The sequence below is a fragment of the Stegodyphus dumicola genome, chromosome 2, assembly GCF_044657685.1.
Source record: "Stegodyphus dumicola isolate Sdum_Otavi_A_Nest chromosome 2, ASM4465768v1".
Taxonomy (NCBI): domain Eukaryota; kingdom Metazoa; phylum Arthropoda; class Arachnida; order Araneae; family Eresidae; genus Stegodyphus; species Stegodyphus dumicola.
The window spans coordinates 253,571,929-253,590,086 of NC_140769.1; the positions used below are offsets into that span (position 1 = coordinate 253,571,929).

The 18,158-nt window shown below is 33.1% G+C and overlaps 1 protein-coding gene across 1 annotated transcript in view; it reads right to left on the reverse strand.

Moving 5' to 3' along the window:
* The window catches only part of LOC118200170 (nucleoredoxin-like), a 28,260-nt gene extending 11,972 nt beyond the window's left edge, over positions 1-16,288 (reverse strand). The window contains exons 1-6 of the mRNA XM_035372094.2: positions 15,902-16,288; positions 11,746-12,000; positions 11,398-11,605; positions 9,465-9,553; positions 5,157-5,247; positions 1,468-1,601 (exon numbers count right to left, since the gene is read on the reverse strand). Of these exons, the coding sequence (XP_035227985.1) occupies positions 1,468-1,601; positions 5,157-5,247; positions 9,465-9,553; positions 11,398-11,605; positions 11,746-12,000; positions 15,902-16,210 (1,086 nt within the window). The 5' untranslated portion in view covers positions 16,211-16,288. The remainder of the gene's footprint in view (positions 1-1,467; positions 1,602-5,156; positions 5,248-9,464; positions 9,554-11,397; positions 11,606-11,745; positions 12,001-15,901) is intronic.
* Between the last annotated feature and the right edge of the window lie 1,870 nt (positions 16,289-18,158).

Sequence of the window (18,158 nt, forward strand, 5' to 3'; positions counted from 1 at the left end):
TTCAGAATGAAGAATGTATTGAATACTGGTAGCATAATTTAGACCCAATAAGTGGACTGGCTGCATGGTTATTTTCATGGTTTATGCCATACACAATATGAATATCAACCATTCTCCCTTACATAGAATAAGCATGCCATTCATAAGATCACTGGTTTCACCTGAATTAATTATGGAGACCTGATATTATATAACCTGATAATTATAGAGGAATTAAAGGTACATGTATGAGAGTTACACTTCTAAAAAATCAATTAAGAAAACTGAGGATAAAATTCTAAATAATATTAAGTCCCCTCTCATCAGTAAGTACAACTAGGGTAGTGGGACAGAACTGACTCAAAGTGTTCAGATCAATTCTTGCTGCCATTTTTTTAATTCATCACTAGTAATTCTTTTTAATGTTATTTTAGGTTGAAGAAAATTTTATGCATGAAAAATCATTTTTATGGAGGACAGCACAAAAAATAAAGCATTATCAAAATCATTGTATTAAAAATAATTTGTTACTTGTGTGTGCGTATGTGTGTGATTATGGCAAAGCCTTGAGGGCTATCTGCCTAAGGGAAGGAATGCCTTCATGTCAATAAAAAATCTGTCAATAATTCCCTTCTGTTTTCTCTCCAGTACTCATCAAATCTTTTGCATTTATTACAGAACAACTCCAGTTATCTGAACTATGACTATCTGAATCGCGTTCAGAATTCCTGAATTTTTCAGAATCAATTGAAGGAAAAGGAAAAAATGGAAAAAGAAGCTCAAGAAGAAACAGGAGAAGATGAGGATGACGTATCACTTCAAGAATTAAGAAACATTCTTTTGAAAATTCCTGGATGTTCAGAAGTTAGTGCTGAGGATACTTCAGAATGGATGGTGTGTGATTCATCAGACCCCGAATTTTAAATTCTAAATGATGATGAACTTATTGAAAGTGTGAGAGAATGTCAAGGAAGAAGATCATTTAAATGTCGAAGTTGAAGCAGACACGGGACCGTCAGCTAGTGAAGCGTTTGCCGACCTTGAAACTGCATTGAAGTGGATGGAGCATCAGCCCAAATGTGACCACATGCAATTTCTCACTGTCTAGCGGATGAGTGACTTGGCTGCCTGAAAATGGATGAAGACTGTCAAAAAGCTTACTTTGACCGAGATGCTCAGTAAGCAATGACTTTCAGCAATTGTAAGTACTAGTACACTATATAACATGTACTTAAAAGTGTTGCCTTTTCATTTTAATTCATTAAAACCTCTTTTTCTTCGAAAATAGTTTTTTTCTACTCCCATTTTTAATGTACAGTAATTAATAAAAGTGCAAGTCGACCCTTTCTTAGGAAAAAATCTAATAATATGAATTTTTGATTATCTGAAGGGAGTCTGGTCCCACCCAATGATTTCGGATAATTGGAGTTCTACTCTATAATTTTCTACTTATTACATAAAAAATACAAATTTTTTTAATTTACTCACATCACCAGCATAGAAGAAATTCAAATGAGGAATTTTTGTTTCCTCAACTGTGGCTCGCTTTAATCTTGCCTGATATTCTTCAGCAACAGGTAATAAAGCATAATGAGCTAATTCTAGTTCCTTGTCTTCACAAACTGTAACAAAGGAAAATAAATATTAAAATATAAATTCAGAATATTTCAACGTAACATACTTGTGACTGCAGATAAATTAAGACACATTTAAAGAAAAGCAGATTTTTGGGAGGTGATGGGAGATAATACAATATGAATACTTTCAAATAATAATTACAACAAATACAAATACACTCAAAAACAATTCCTTTTCACCACCATGGTAATTCTGAATTTGGACACACCTTTCTGTGACTTTTTTATTGACCATGCCTGGCATTTAAGATATTACCTAAAACATAATACTGTGAGAATGAAACTGTTCTGTATTGTTGATTTAGAAGAAAAATAATGGTTTTAATTTTTTTTAATTAAGACTGTAGCTTGAAGGTTTGCAAAAACTAAATTCACAATCTCAAAGACACTAAGAGATCAAACTAAAAGTACATTAACTTTTATTTCCAACCCCCTACTAACTAAATGTACTGTACTGCACAAAGCATTTGCAACAGAAAAATCTAAAATTTTTAAAACTGCAAGCTTAAGATAATTGTTTTAAACACACTGATAAATTTGTAACAAAGAATAAAACTGAAATAAAAGTATTAAATTTTTCAAATAGCTTGTATTTTGTTTAATTATTAATACCCTACTTGTTTGTTACAAGGCTGGTAATCCCAAAGTAGTAGTCATTTATTTATGCATATACAAATGATATTGCTTTTTCTTATTACAGTACAAAGTCCGTAATCCGGAATGATCTATAATCCGGACCTCAAAACCACAAATTTTACGCATGCGAGTAGAGAATGCACATACATTACGCATGCGCATAAAGAATGTGCATATATTACGTGCATATGCTTTATGCATACGTGCATTGAAAGAAACGTTTAATGAAGTAAACAAAAAAATATTAAGCTTTTTTTTTTGTAAAATTTGATACCCTTTAGATCATAATTGCTTTTTATTTCAGAAATTATGGTTTCATATTTTTAATAGTATAATTTCTACATGCCATTTTACCAGATTTAAATTGATGATCTATAATCCGGAAAAACCCCTAATCCGGAAGTCCCGATTACGGACTTTGTACTGTATATTACAGCTACAGCTTAGAATAAAGGATTATGAAAAGTAAAGCAAATGGAGAATCTTCAGATACAGTCTACATAAAATTAATTTAAAATACTTTAATATTATGCATTGAACACCAAGAATGCATAACAATCAGTCCTATTTTTGACATGTTATACATACGGCACATTACATAATTTTAAATTAAACTTTTGTTTTTCCAAGTTTCTTTCTTTCATTCATGCCCCCCCCCCAGGTTAATGTAGAGAACTCTGTGAAGCTACTAGCCAGGATCTGTACCTAGGCGGTCTCGGCCATGAGGTATACAAATTACGAACCTTCTGGTTCTAAAGGCCCTGAAGAGATCACATATTGGTCGGCCCATGTCCTAGGGCTCAAGGGCTAGTAGCCCGGAGTGCTGCCTGGGGGTGGTGACCTGGGCATGTGGGACGACGGGCAGCCCATGTGACTGGCAAGCAGCAAATCACTGACAATGATCAGTGTCGCAAAAATGATATGTCTCTCTCTCCAAAGTGTGAGGGTAAAGATTGAACCCCTGTGCCTAGTTTGGCAGGGCAAGGGAACTCATAGTCCCATTCATTTGACAGAGTGAGAAATGCCCATATTTATGTTATTTTAGTTTTCATTCATTTGCTTTTCTGCCATGTCTTGCACTTCTTATACATCCAACTGGATCTAGAATTTCCACTTATCTGGCATTTAGTATTTCTCAAGTTTTCTAGATAACTGAGCTTTTATAGATGAATAAAATGTCAAAATAATAATGTTAATAAAAATAGTAAAAAATATATTCCTTCCAGCCAACTTTTTTTACCATGGAAGGAATTTGCAGTATATTAAATCTTATATCACAGAAAGGAATTTGCCATTTCTGAAATTTAACGTAACTAAGCTGTGATCAAAGTTCCAAGAGCATTTTTTTTTTTTTTTCTCTTTTAAATTTATCAATTCAAAATAACAAAACAGGTTATTTTAAATACTATAAGAGGGAGAAACTCAAAAGGGTTGAGACTTTTAACACTTACCCAAAAGGAGTCCTTTAAAGTTCAAGATGGTTTATCAGAAAAGATAGCTCAGGTGGAACACCGAAACATTTTATAACATACTAGATAAAAACACATTTAGACTGCAAAAGCAACAAATGCATTCTTAAAATTATATTCAAAAATATTATTCTTAAGAATGCATCTGTTGCTTTTAACTAGCTTAGTTTGTTAATACAAGACAAGAATAAATTTGAAAGATTGCCAAATGGCAACAGACTCATAAAGTGAAAAACTATGCATTTACAACAGACGACATTTAAAGTGAATCCGCACAAAATTGTGTTTCCACTAACAGCCCTTTCGGGCTTTTTCTCCCCCCCCCCTTTTGTTACAATATTACAATCTTCTTACAATAATGTAGATTCGATTTTGCAATTTAATTTTCTCTTTAAAATTAATTTTCATTTTCTAGCCTTCCTAAATATTTATGCTGTAGAGTCATTAGGTTTCCCCCACCCCTTTACCCAGGAAACATGAAAAATGTGCAATGCCCTTGCCGGGACTCGAACCCTGGACCTCTCGAATACGCGCTGAGTGTGCATATGCTTCCACTAACACCACAAGGGCATGGGGCAAGGAGGAAGAAAATACCTTAGAATGCTATTGATAAAAATTCAGCTTCAGAATCTATCAGAATTCACAAATGTGAAAACAGATTGCATAGCAAGTACAAAAAATTCCATATACATATATGGTAAAAAAAATTGTAAATCAAAATTCTAACTCTAACTTGGAATAGTCTCTAACTCTCTATTTTAATATTATAAGTATTTTTGCTTTCAATCATAAAAATAGTATCTGCTTATAATAAACCTCACTAAACTGCATCATTTCCAATGTTTTAATTCCAAATCCATCATTTCATACTAAATCATCAATCAAATGTCATATGATTCTCATGTAATGTTAATGATGCAGGCAGTTACATAAAAGCAATACAATAATGATTTCAGATTTAGGTATTGTAACATTTAACAATGAATACTAAAACTTTTTATTAGTATTCAATTTCTCCTGCTGTGAAAGAAACTTGCTAACTTTTGAGGGTTTAGCATTAAATATGGTTTGATTACTGTTACCCTTATAATCTTTTCAGTATCTCCTAAGCATTTATGGATTTTAAAGAGCTGATTATGGTACAAGAAAACTGTTCATATAACTAATTAAGACAAAGCACAATTGGATATATAATAAACTTTAAAAGCAATTATTAGATAGGAAAATAGATATTAAGAACCAATTTATAAAGCTGAGTTTAATTTTCTTTAACGAGAAAAAATATGTAAAAAGAATAAACTGAAAGAGCCGATTTCTTTATAATAAACAAATATGAAAATCAAATTACACAGTACTTCTACAGTTTTTAAGCACTGGGGGGGGGGGGAACTGGATTACAGAGGGAATGATTAAAATATAATGATGCTATACAAACCTGTAAAAAGAATGAGGCAAGGCTCCTCATTTAGTTTGGAAATATGCTTTTCTCCAAGTTCATCTACCAATTTGGGTCTCCATGGGAAATCCTATAACATTTGATCATATTTTATATCTTAAGACTGTTTCATTAGAATGGGGATGAATTTAAATTACTATATTTTAAATTCAATTTTTTTTTTTTTTTTTTTTTTTTTAATTTGCTACCTGCTAATCAAGATAATTAAACTGCAAGACATACTTATTTTCAAATAAAATATGATATAAATAAAAAAAAAATCTACAAGCATAGAAAAATTATTTGACAACCTTAAAATTTAGCACACATTATCTCTTAGCCAGATATGCAGATGACACAGAATGAATAATTAATCAATAGGCAAAGAGGTCAAAAATACATTAGAAATATCCATCGCAAAATGTATATACACTGGTGTGCAAAAATTAAGGACAAGACGGTTTTTTCAATATAACTTTGTACAAAAGCTTTCCAAATCAACACATTTAATACCGTAAGATCCCCAATACGTAAGGACATGAGCAATGTAAGCAACACTTACTAAAAGAGAAATCAGAGGGATAAAAAGAAGCTTTGTTGAAAAAGTAGCATGGAACGTAATGCGACTGAAGGCCGAAACATCCCTGTGATGGGTGGGTGTCCAGCAAAAAACATCCGGTCTTTTAAAGGGGATATGATCTTCCCTGACTACTAGGCAGGTTTCACAGCGTCTGCCCATGCTGATAATGATGGTGTCAATGAGTTGTTGAGGCATTGCTGCCCATTCGTCTTGCAGCGCCAATCGAAGCTCCGGAATCGTTACTGGTGGTAAGGTACGAGCTGCCAAGCGTCTGCCTAGAAAATCCCATACATGCTCGATGGGATTGAAATCCGGAGATCGTGACAGGCCAATCCATACGTTCAATATCCTCACTCTCTAAGAGCTGTTCGGCAGCTACTGTGGGATGACATGGTGCATTGTCGTCCATGAAAAGGAACTGCGGACCCACAGCGCCTCTAAAAAGACGCACATATGGAAGAAGAATCTCGTTACAATAACGGGTCCCGTTGCCTGAACCTGCGTCGAAGATGTGAAGGTCTGTACGACTACCAAGCATGATGCCTCCCCAAACGAGAACACCGCAACCTCCATACCTGTCCCTTTCAATGATGTTCGAGGGATGATTGCGGCTTCCCTGCTCTCTCCAGATGAGTATGCGATGAGAATCGCTACTCAGACTGAATCTGCTCTCATCTGTAAAGAGTACTCGTCCCCATTCATTGTCTCTCCAATTCCAGTGTTCCCGGCACCACAGAGAATGCCTTCTCCGATGGGCAGGCGTTAGTGGTACACACCGTACAGGGCGTCGTGCAAACAGACCACCACCGTGCAGTCTTCTGGCCACGGTAAAATGCGATATCGGTCATCCAGTCGCCTGTGTCGTGTATCTAGCGATTTCTTCTGCTGTCTGCTGCCTGTTTCTTCTGGCCTGTAAGGCAATATACCGGTCATCTGCGGGTGTGGTTCCTCGTGGACGACCACTACTAAACCCCCGGATAGCTGTTCCTGTAGTTTGAAATTGTCTCCAAAGTCGTGAAACGATGCCATGAGCAATTCCGAACTCTGCAGCCACACTTGTCCCACTGCGGCCTTCCTCCAACTTCCCAATGATTTGACCTCGGGTAAAAGCATCCAGATGTCGTCTAACAGATTGATTATTCGCCATTTCTTGCTGAGGCAGCAACTCGGTGTGATTTTAACTGCTATACGGCATGCAATCTCTTTGCCAGAAATACTGATCTTACACCGACAACATGCTTTATACTACTCAGATACTCTCCCATCACGTCTACATGCATATCTGCGCATGTGCTACTGTACATGACCTTACTTAATCTCCTGATTGGTCTTTCTGTCCGCTCTGCCTCTTCGTTCAGCTGATATGCTAATTTTTTGACTTCGTCCTTAATTTTTGCACACCAGTGTAGTTATATTTCTCAGCCACTGTGTTTAAAGGGTTGTATGGTGATGTTGTTTTACAAATGTGATATGCAATTCCCATTTGCTCAATGCAAACAAATGAGAATAATTCGAAGACACTGAATTCACAAATAAATGAGTTAAACAGAGATCACACCATTACTTTCTGAAAAACAAACTGGTCACACTGACAAATTACCTTGTACAAAATTCGAAGCAATGATATGGTTGAATGATGTTATTGCTAAAGATTCTAATAAGGCATTCACTAACTATCATATGGGCAGCAGCAGACATAAGACAAGAACTTATCAGAAAGACTGTATAATAGTAATGGCCATAAGCACATTTTCGGTTTTGCTCTCTGTCATTCAGAGCCCCTTACCTATATCTACTGCAGTATATAATTTCATGCACTGCAAGAAACCTAGCTGAGGCTAGCAAACGGGGAGAAAACCTAGTTCCAAATACTAATTATCTGAATGTTGCTAATTATCTGAAATGACTCTCTATTTATCACCAAGTGGAGACAGTAAATTAAGAGATGTAAATGTCCATATTTTGGAAGATTTTGTAACAAAATAGCACGTATTTAATGCCTTCATGACAACTACACAACACAGTTTTTGAGTACATGCCACTCTGAAGTGGTGAAGAGAACAATCCACCACTAAGAGTTTTCGAAGACAAAACTGTAGACACTAGAACACTGGATAATCACTGCAGCATATGAGAAATAATAAATGTTGAGTTAATGAAATAGGTAAGCCTTCAAATTCTGTTTGAAAAGGCATCATGGAATAGCACAATGCAACAAATTTCAAAACACAAATTATTGAGAATGCTGCATTATGCATATAGTTTTTGAGCATATTTTTAATTATTAAATATGTTTTGTAAGATTAACACTCCTATAATTTTGTATAAAACTTTTCATTTTTAAAATACAAGAAGTAATATTTAAAAAATACAGAATAAAAAATTTTGCTAATCAAGCATATTTAATAATAAGACATTGCCAAAGTCCCTACCATGTTGGATTATTGGTTTTACTGCATATGAATCTTTTAACTTTGTGGTTTGCTTGCATCTCTAACCTTAGATAATTCAAAAATCACCTGTATAATAGTTTTTAAATGTATAATGTATGTACTTAAATAGTACTGTCTAAAACTATACAAAATGATTTCATAACTGAAATACTTTCCTTTGTGATGAAAAATCCATTAGTATCATTATCATATCCTTGCTCTTTAATCTAAATTTTAGTTTCGTTAAAATACAATTATAAAATTGATAAAACCATATCATAACTCTAAATATTCAATTTCTCTTGTTCCCTAACAGTTCAACATAAATTTTCTGTATCTATACTAAAAATAACCAAATGTAAAATAATGACAAAATCAGTTCAGTCTATATTTTGGAAAACAATATTCAAAATTACACTCAATTCTGAAATTCCTAAAAATTCTAAAATATGTTTAACAGAAAAAAATTAATTTCAAAGAATTTATAGCCAATTGAGTAGATTATTATTTATCACTTTTAAGGTGCCCATTATTTACTCACAATCAAGCAAATGTAAATTTTAAGCAAATTTCAAGCAAATTTTAAGGCACTTAATGTATTGTTGCAAAACGCCAAGCTCTGATGAGATAGCTTCCTCGCAAAGTGGGTTTAGGGTTGCCAGAAAGTGGCAGCAAAAGGCAGGATTGCCATATTTGACATGAAATCGGCCATTTGGCAACATTCTTAGTGGGAATGTTCTCAAAGGTGGGTCAAAGCTACATATACACTGCCTGTTACGCCGAGCAAGTAGTATGTTGAGTTCAATAGTAGTGTTTTGAGTTCAGAGATTAACTTGAGAGCAACTGAAACAAGTCAGTAGCTGTACTTCAGTGCTTTGCCATGAAGCTCTCTTTACCATTGTTGACCGAAGGCTGTGTTGCTGATTGTTTCAGCATGTTTATTGTAGCTTTTCGAACACTGTCAACGTGTCTTTGGAACTCTCCTATATAATACTGGTGAATAAAGTGCGTTTTGATTCTTCATGAAGTGTTATCGTCAATTACTCCAAATCCACGAACCCATAGAATACAATAATTAAATAATATTGCCATATACATAAGTAAATAAAGAAAAGAAAAAAGTGTATTTAGGTTCCATATTTGATTCTTAAAATAATAGGCTAAATATATCAAAATTCTTAGTTTTTCTCATGTGTAATGTAAATACAAACAGTTCTCAATAAAGGATATTTCAGTCTAAGAATACACACCAGCCAAAACAAAGAATACTCCTGATTAAAATTAAATCTTGCATACCTCACCATCAGGATCTTCATTCACTTCCATTCGACCTTCTTTAGTTATAACACGGTTATTCTCATCAAGTATTATTAAACATGGAATACCTATAATTAAACAATATAAAAACATCAAAATGTTTACTGTTACAGAAAACAATTTAGAAAGATATGTATGCTACTTAGCAGAAGTCCCCAATCCTATGCCTTCACGGGCACTAATGCCCAATAATGCGTCTGTATGTGCTGTTTGTTCACCATGGCTGAGGCCCATCTGATAAGCTTTAGATTACATTTTTAATGAAATGGCACCTTGGACTCTTTTAATGTTATTCCAAAGCTGTACCTCAAGACTTACCTAACTTATTTCATTTAAAATTATTTATAAACAATAATGAATGAAAATGATAATAGCAGATTTATGAAGCAAAAAGTTCACCTCAGTTGCATTATTGGGGGCCTTCATTTTAAGACACAGGTTATGTTATAGATTTTTTTTAAATCAGAGAGTTTTTTCTAGGTAATATATTATATGTACCATTAGTCATTTTAATATACCAGTTTTTCTTGATAAAACTGCCATTAGTCATAACTGTATTATATAGTGTAAAATGTTTGCAGCTCAGTGCATTAAAGTATAAAAAAATTTCAAAATATCTTTAAAAAAAAACTTTTCAGAATAAATAAATGCAATATTTTTTTACATTAATCAATCAATCAAGTACATTTTTTTTCCCAACTAAATTTTTTTAAAGTTTGAGCCACCCCACATGGCATGTTCAACAAATATTAGTGATAAGGAATATTCATGCATTTATTCTAAAATTAGAATGATATCCTCTTCTGTTTTATTCTGAGATACAAAGAAATTCTGATACTGTTAATTCTTGATGCATTTTTTAGCTGCTAATCTATCTCTATATATAAAAGGAAGAGTCTGCTGTCTGTATGTGTGTACGTCTTTTGTTCATGCTGTGCGTAAACTAATAGACCCAGGGCTACAAAATTTGGTACATAGTAGGTGCAACTAGATAAGAGCCAGTGGACCTCAAAGTGATTTTTTCAAAGTTTGAATGAGATTTTTTTTTATTTTATGTTTTTTGATGAAATCCCATCAACTTGATCATTCTCTCTCATTATATCAGCAACAATGGCATGCAGCCACTGTTGCTGATATATCACTGTTACCATTGTTGCTAAAATCAGCACTGTTGCCACTGGGATAAATGAGGGTGATAATACTGTGCAGTTTTTAAATTTAATGTTTCTCTTGGATACTGGAGGTTTGTCAAGAGAAGGCAACGGGAAGTTGGCTAATTTATTTATCAGGATAATTAATATTTGTATTAAGGGATATTGCTTATTTAATTGTAATTTTTATATGTAATCCTACATTATTAAAAAATTTTTTTAATAAAGTTATTTTGCAGGGTAAAATTTTGTGCAGTTTTTAATGTTTGGTGTTCCCTTTATGCATTTTTCCGGTACCGTCTGTTTGTGCAGATGTCATGCAAAAATATTGTTAAATTGCATTTGATAGCCATCAAAATGGATATTTTCTTTGAACTATGATACCCAAAATTTTTCGTGATTACAATACTTCCTTTTTACTTCATACAAAGAAGTAAAAATGAGCTTGGCACTTCAGAAAAAGTCCAGTTTTATGGCAAAAAATACATACTTGTGTAATGGCACATACAGACAAAAGTTAAATATATACACTAAGTAAGATATTATCAATCAGACAATTTTATATATAATTTTATATTATAATTTTATCAACCAGACAATGAGAACAGAAAAACACATAGCCAAATTTATCAATCAGACAATGAGAATAGAAAAATCCATAGTTACCCTACTACTTTTTTGTCAGAAAGACAGAATGAGGGGTACTTACTATACCTAACAGAAATTTCAGATAAGCACAAAGTAATAAACATATTCCATACCTCCAACTCCATACAAATATGCCAATTCTTTTCTTCTCTTTTCTTCACTATAAGGCACAGCTAGCCAAGGCATCGCAGAAAAATATTGGTTAAATGATTCTTCACTTCGATCAGAACTTACAAAAATAACTTCAAAATTCTGGCCAGTTTTCCTTAGTTTTTTGTACAGTTTCACTAAAGTTGGTGTAAATGCTTTGCAAGGAGGACACTGAAATAATATAATATTTTAAAAAAAAAAAAAAACTTTAAACATCATTCACAATTTTACACTGAAAAACCATAACAGAGAAAACTGACAGTTCAGTATACTAACAATAAAAAGTATTTTCAAAAATTTGCAATACACACCCAATGAGCAGAGAAATAGAGGCCTTTGATACATGATGAAATCGATTCAAATGATACACTATCCCCCTTACATGACACCAAAGGTATTTCCTGAAGAACTTCAACAGAATTCCTCATCCTCCATGGGAAGCAAAAGCCCAAAGGATCATCCATAACACATGAACGACCATACGAAGTAATAAGTTCAGCTGTATCTGATTCTATTAAAATCAATGCAGGTATACTTTGTACTCTGAAGTGACGTGCAAGTTCAGTCTACAAAAAATAAATAAACAAAAAACATTCACTTTTAAAGGAAAACGCATTTATTACAACAGAAACAAACAAAATTAATATATGTGAATCAATGTTTCATTTATAATACTTTAAGCAATCTGATCATTTCCTTTACTAATCACTAAAAATTTACCACAAATTTTTCATTATTACTCAGAGAATTCTGAAACATCATACATACAGTGTTGACTCTAATTCAGCTATCTAATATTTCATATCATGCTTTTCATACATACAGTGTTGACTCTAATTCAGCTATCTAATATTTCATATCAAGCTTTCAACTGTCTATCTTTTTATAAGGGGCAGTCAAATGAAAATAAGACAGATGGAAAAAAAGTAATTAAACTGTTTTCTATTTCAAAAATAATTGACATAATTCTTAATACATTTATCCCACTGTGAGACAAGTCAGTCAATGTCGTGATGGAAAAATGTTTTGGGGTTGCCTATGAAACCACGACTGTACCCAAACATGCACCTTTTCATCCGACGCAAATCCACAGCCACGGATGTCTTTCTTCGGGGTTCCAAAAATGTGGGAATACAAGGGACTGTATGGAGGATGTGCGTGCACTTCCCAGCAAAACTTCTGCAGCATAGCCTTAACCAAAACAACATGTGAAAGACATTATCTTGTAACAGTGTAATGCCATCTCTCAACATTTCTGGCATTAGGTCACGCTTAATTTTTGCAAAGAGTCCAGTGTGCTTTAACTATGGTACCATACTCTAGAAAGTCAATGAGCAGAGGGTCCTTGCAGTCAAAGAAAGAGGTCTACATGACTTTCTCGGAGCTGATGTATGCGGCTTTGGATTTTTTTTATGGGGGTGACGTGTGCTTCCATTTTTGGCTCTGATCCTTAATCTCAGGCTCAAAATGATAGCACCATGTTTCATCGACAATATAGGAGAGAAGACGATATTCTTCATAGTAATACCATTCTAGATGCTGCAATGACATCAACATTCTGTTCAACTTCTGCTCCTCCATCAGGCTGTGGGGAACCAACTGCACACATATTTTCTGAACCTTCAGATGCTCGGTCAAGATGGCATAAGCAATACCCTGACTAATGCCCAATACGAGGCAAATGTGTTCCACCATCAATGATTGATCTTTTCTGATGGCAGCATTCACCACAACAATAACAGATGGGATAATAACATAATGACCCTGTCTTGGCCAACTTCCATCTTTCAATGACACCCAACCTTCTCGATATTGTTTATTCAATTCAAATACACCCATAAGTGACATATTGTATTTGCCATACATAGCAGACATTCAAACATGAATTTTACTGTCTGATACTCCTTCCGCCATAAAAAAAAATACACTACAGCACACTGTTTCCCTTTCCCAGCTACCACAGTGTTGGCAGACACATACATGACTAGTTGGCTTCACTGCGAGCACGTCTAGTGGACAAATGACACAGCAGTGAGTTTCACACTGTTCTTTCTTAATTCTTAATAGTGGGTGCTTCTATACACAAACTTACCTGCATTACCGAATTCCGCCCCATGGTTTTTAAATAGTATGTCTCATTTTCATTTGTCTGCTCCTTATAATATAGCATTGTATTTTCTTTCATTTGCCTTAGAATCAGTGATATCTAAAAACTGTATTTTTTCTGAAGTTTCCCATATTTTGCAAATTTTACCTAAATGTTTGCTTTTATGCTTCTGCATATACATTTAGTGCATTAAAAAAAAAAAAAAAAAAGAAAAAAGAAAAAAAAAAACTTCTAAGATTATGGTTTGCATGCGATGAAACTTGATATGAGGAAATAATGAAGAAGTAATTAAAATTTAATTGTAATAATCGAATTATTGAACAAACACAGATCAATTACCATTATATATTAGATTACGTACAGTCCCTTCATTAAAATAAAATCTTCCAATGAATTAATTTATTTTAAATTTGACTATTAATTAATGCTTAAAATTAATAATCAGTGACTAAAATTAGTGCTTACAATTCTGACTAAATTAAATAAATTAAGGCATTTCTGAATTTTTTAAAGAAGGTAAAATATTACAGAGTAGCCTTTTGCTTTTGCACCATATGGAATAATAGACATAAATATCTTTAATTCTTATCATACATGTATTTTATACAACAACAATGCAAAACAAAATAAGAAAGGGAAACCAAAAAGTTAGAAATAAATCTACTACTTTGATACTTTACCTTTAATACTATATACTTTGATGCTGGTACGTGATTAGAATACTTTCTATATTAGATACACTACTTGTTTAATATTGCACATATTATTTGCACAACCACTGTAAACATGAAATTTATCATTTTAATTTGCTCCTTTCAGATATTATAGCAACAATTTGATTAGAATGCATTTCAAGAGACAACTGACATACTGTTTAAATGTACTATAATATTTAAAAATTAACTTGAGTAAATATACATTTAGACTGACTTTATTAATAACCTCCATATAGCCCCATAATATAATAAAATTTAGGTTGTTCTTTGGATTGAAAGTGCATTTAAAACTTATTATTTTTTTTTATTAATCATAAAGCAATGCAAATTTTTTTCATCTAAAATTATATTTCACACAATGAAGAAATTAGTTTATAAAAATATTTAATAATAAAAAGCATTATATTAATTATAAAGCATGTTTTATAAATGTTTAACTAATTATGTCCTTTATAACAGTCACCAAATAAATATTTCAATAAAATTTGGAAAACTCATGTCATTAATTTAAATTAACTAAAAGTCATTTTTGAGAAAAAATATTATGATCACTTTGTGGTCACACTGTTGAGCAAGATCCATACATTAAATGGCTCACAAGTGGTTCAGTCGTTAAAGCTCTTGAAAACATATGGCTGATTGTTATCACTCCATGGTTTTCTTCATACATTACATAAACATAAATGAGGTACACAAGCAGCCGAGCAGTAAAAATTCTGAACACTGGTAGTTCAGTCTGCAGTTTGATTCCCAGCAAACAGGCTGGCTGCATGGGCATTTTCATGGTTTTTCCCATATCTAACATTTCTATCAGACATTTTCCCTTAAAAGGCAACCCTCCTCTTAGGCAAATAGTCCTTCAGTGTTTTGCCATAATTAAATAAACCAACCATAAATATAAATGAAAAAATTCTACAATATGTTATTTTCCACATAACATATTGTTAAATAGCCATGGGAAGAAAAATAGCCATGGGAAGTCATGGGAAAAATAGTCATGTTAAATAGCCTAATATTTAGTTAAATAAATTAAATAATTTAGTTAATAACCTAATTTAATCTAACCCTCAAATTAAATAGATTATTTAATGGCCACACTTAATAAAAATAAAATGTTAAATACAAAACTATATTCATGGAAACTTTATAAGTAATCTCTCAAATATTTCTTATGTAAAAAATTGCTTTGAAAACAGTATATATCTTTTATGAATATTAAAACTAGACTGCTCAAAATACATGCAACAAATTAAATAATTAATATAATAATATAAAATTGAACCCTGGAGCTGTTGTACAATGCATTTCTCGGGTTTTATAACTTTCTAATAACAATGAATATAATTTTGAAATTAATAATTTATGATTTTATAATGGACAGAAAAAATTCAAATGATTTTCTTCATTTTTAATGCTGCTGTAACTTACTTATTGTTCAAAGCTATACTTTGAACTAAAGTCTTTGACTTACTGTTCAAAGCTATACTTTGAACAGTAAGTCAAAGACTTTAGTTATACAGGAAAAAAAAAAAAAAAAAAAAAAAAAAAAAAAAAACCGGAAATTGTTTAAACGTTTATATTCGTTGTTCAAATTGTAAGCACATTCAAAAATCAAATCTAGTTTTTAAGAATGTCGAAACTTACCTGACGGAATCGATCAGTAAAAGGCAGTGCAAGCCACGGCATTGAGCTCATATGCTCCATAAACTGTTTTTGATCATAATCAGAACTTATGTATATAATTTCAAATGTTTCTTTCCGATCTGAGTTCTGGAACTGTTTGTAAAATTTAATCAATTCTGGAGTAAATGCTATACATGACGGACACCAAAAGGCAGAATAATAAAGGCCCAAAAATTTTCCTTTACCACATAATGAAACAGTTTGCACGGTACCACCTTGTTTCGATATTAAAGTTTCTCCTAATAACTGCACAACCGGATGATCATTCATTCTTTAATTTACAGCACGTGGATGACAAGAAAACAAACACATCTCACTACGCAAAATTAAATATCCGAAATAAAACAATGCAAAACGTTGCCAGTTTTCTTTTATAAATAGCATATCTCTCTCTTCCTTATTGTAGAACTTTGGACACAGCTAGAATTAAAATGATCATACATTTTAGACGCGACACCATTTATTTTTTAGACATTTCTCAGGTATATAGGTACTTAGATAAAAAGGGACAACTTTGTCCGATTTTTGATAACAGCTCTAAACGTACTTTTACGATGTAGTCCTAAATCATTGTTCATAGCCAGTTACTGTACATCAATATCAGTGAGGGTTACTGATCTTTTATTTACTTATTACTGTGAATCACGGAGTATAAAGCATTATACTCCGTGCCGTGAATTTTTTCATAGACCATAGACCATCGCGCTTCTAAGAGGTTTTCGACCCGTGAAGGCCTTTACCAATCTATTGTTGATCCCTTGCTGGGTAGTCAGGAAGCTCCATAAGCGCTAAACTGTTAAAAGTATGATAATTGTTTTGCAAGAAAAAGTGTTTACATGGAAATGGCATATGTACTTTTTCGACACATCTGTTAGAAAGAATCTGTTGTATAAGGAATATTAAAAAATAAACCAAATGAAAACATTAAAAAAACATTTAAGGGCGACGGATTACCTAAGTTATGAGTAAGTATAACTAAAATTATATTTCTATTTCTGTTTAAACGGTTTTCAGAATCTTGGATGGTAATCTTGCTACTGGTACTTACTACAAAGAGTACAAACCGGTAAATAAATATAAGAAAAATTAGCATTAACAAAAATAAAGGTGTTAGGCGAAAAGACCAATAATGACAATAAAGGTATTAGGCGAAAAGATCAATAATGACAAAGTCATTCCATAAAGTGAGGATAAAAATAAATCCGCACAGGGCAGAGTTTGTGAAAGTCACGAGCGGGGATAGAACCGGCGATCTAGAAGTCCGAGGAAATCTTCCGTACTCTTACCGCTAAGCTACGGTTTCTCTGTTAGCCATCGCACACTTTTCAGTACACCACGCTCATATACAAATAATAAAGGCTATGAAGCAGATGTCGCCAAGCAAAAGATTCTCTAACCCTACGTTTCCAGTTTTAAACAATCGGAGCATACAGTGGGAGAAGCGGTCTGTAGGCTTTGTGAATATACATGTGCCAAATGTGCCAACTTGTAGACCATGTGCCAACTTTGTGAATATACATGTGCTCCTATTGCACCTTAATTCTTTACTAGCAGCACTAAAACTTTCCGTACTTGCCAATATGTTAATCCCTTTTATTTCGGGCTCTTGCACCTAACTCGAACGTCACAGCTAAACAGTTTAAAAATATCAAAAACTTTAAGCGTCAAATATTTAAATCATTATTACTATGCTTTAATGCTTATTATAACTTCATTTCCCAGTTAATGTAAAGTATCAATTAAGAAACTTATAATTCGATTAGAGGTAGGGTCTCGTTCTCAGGTACCTAGGTTTTACGCCGTTCAACAGTTTCCGTTGACCACTAGAGCAACTAATGATAAACATTGTTATTCAAAGAATTATTGAAATTGCTCTCTATGGTGGTACAATTTTTATTATGGTAGTACAAATTTTGAGACAGATCGTTAATAATACTAACAATAGAAGAGAATAAATATTATTTTGTTTTTTGGTTGCTATGGATTACCAGACTGGCAGCGATGAGTTGTAGTAGGCAAGTCGCCACATTATTCCCCCTCCAGTGCTAACGATACCTTACAAATACTTTGGGTTGATGCGAACTCGACGACCCGAGCGTGTTCTTGTCGTAGCATCTGATAAGTCGGAAGTCGTGGTTTCTGTCGAAGGCTTGGAACAGCTTGCACTGAAGTCCGTTGGAAGTAGATGTGGATCTTGAGAAAGAATTTGCGATGGTTA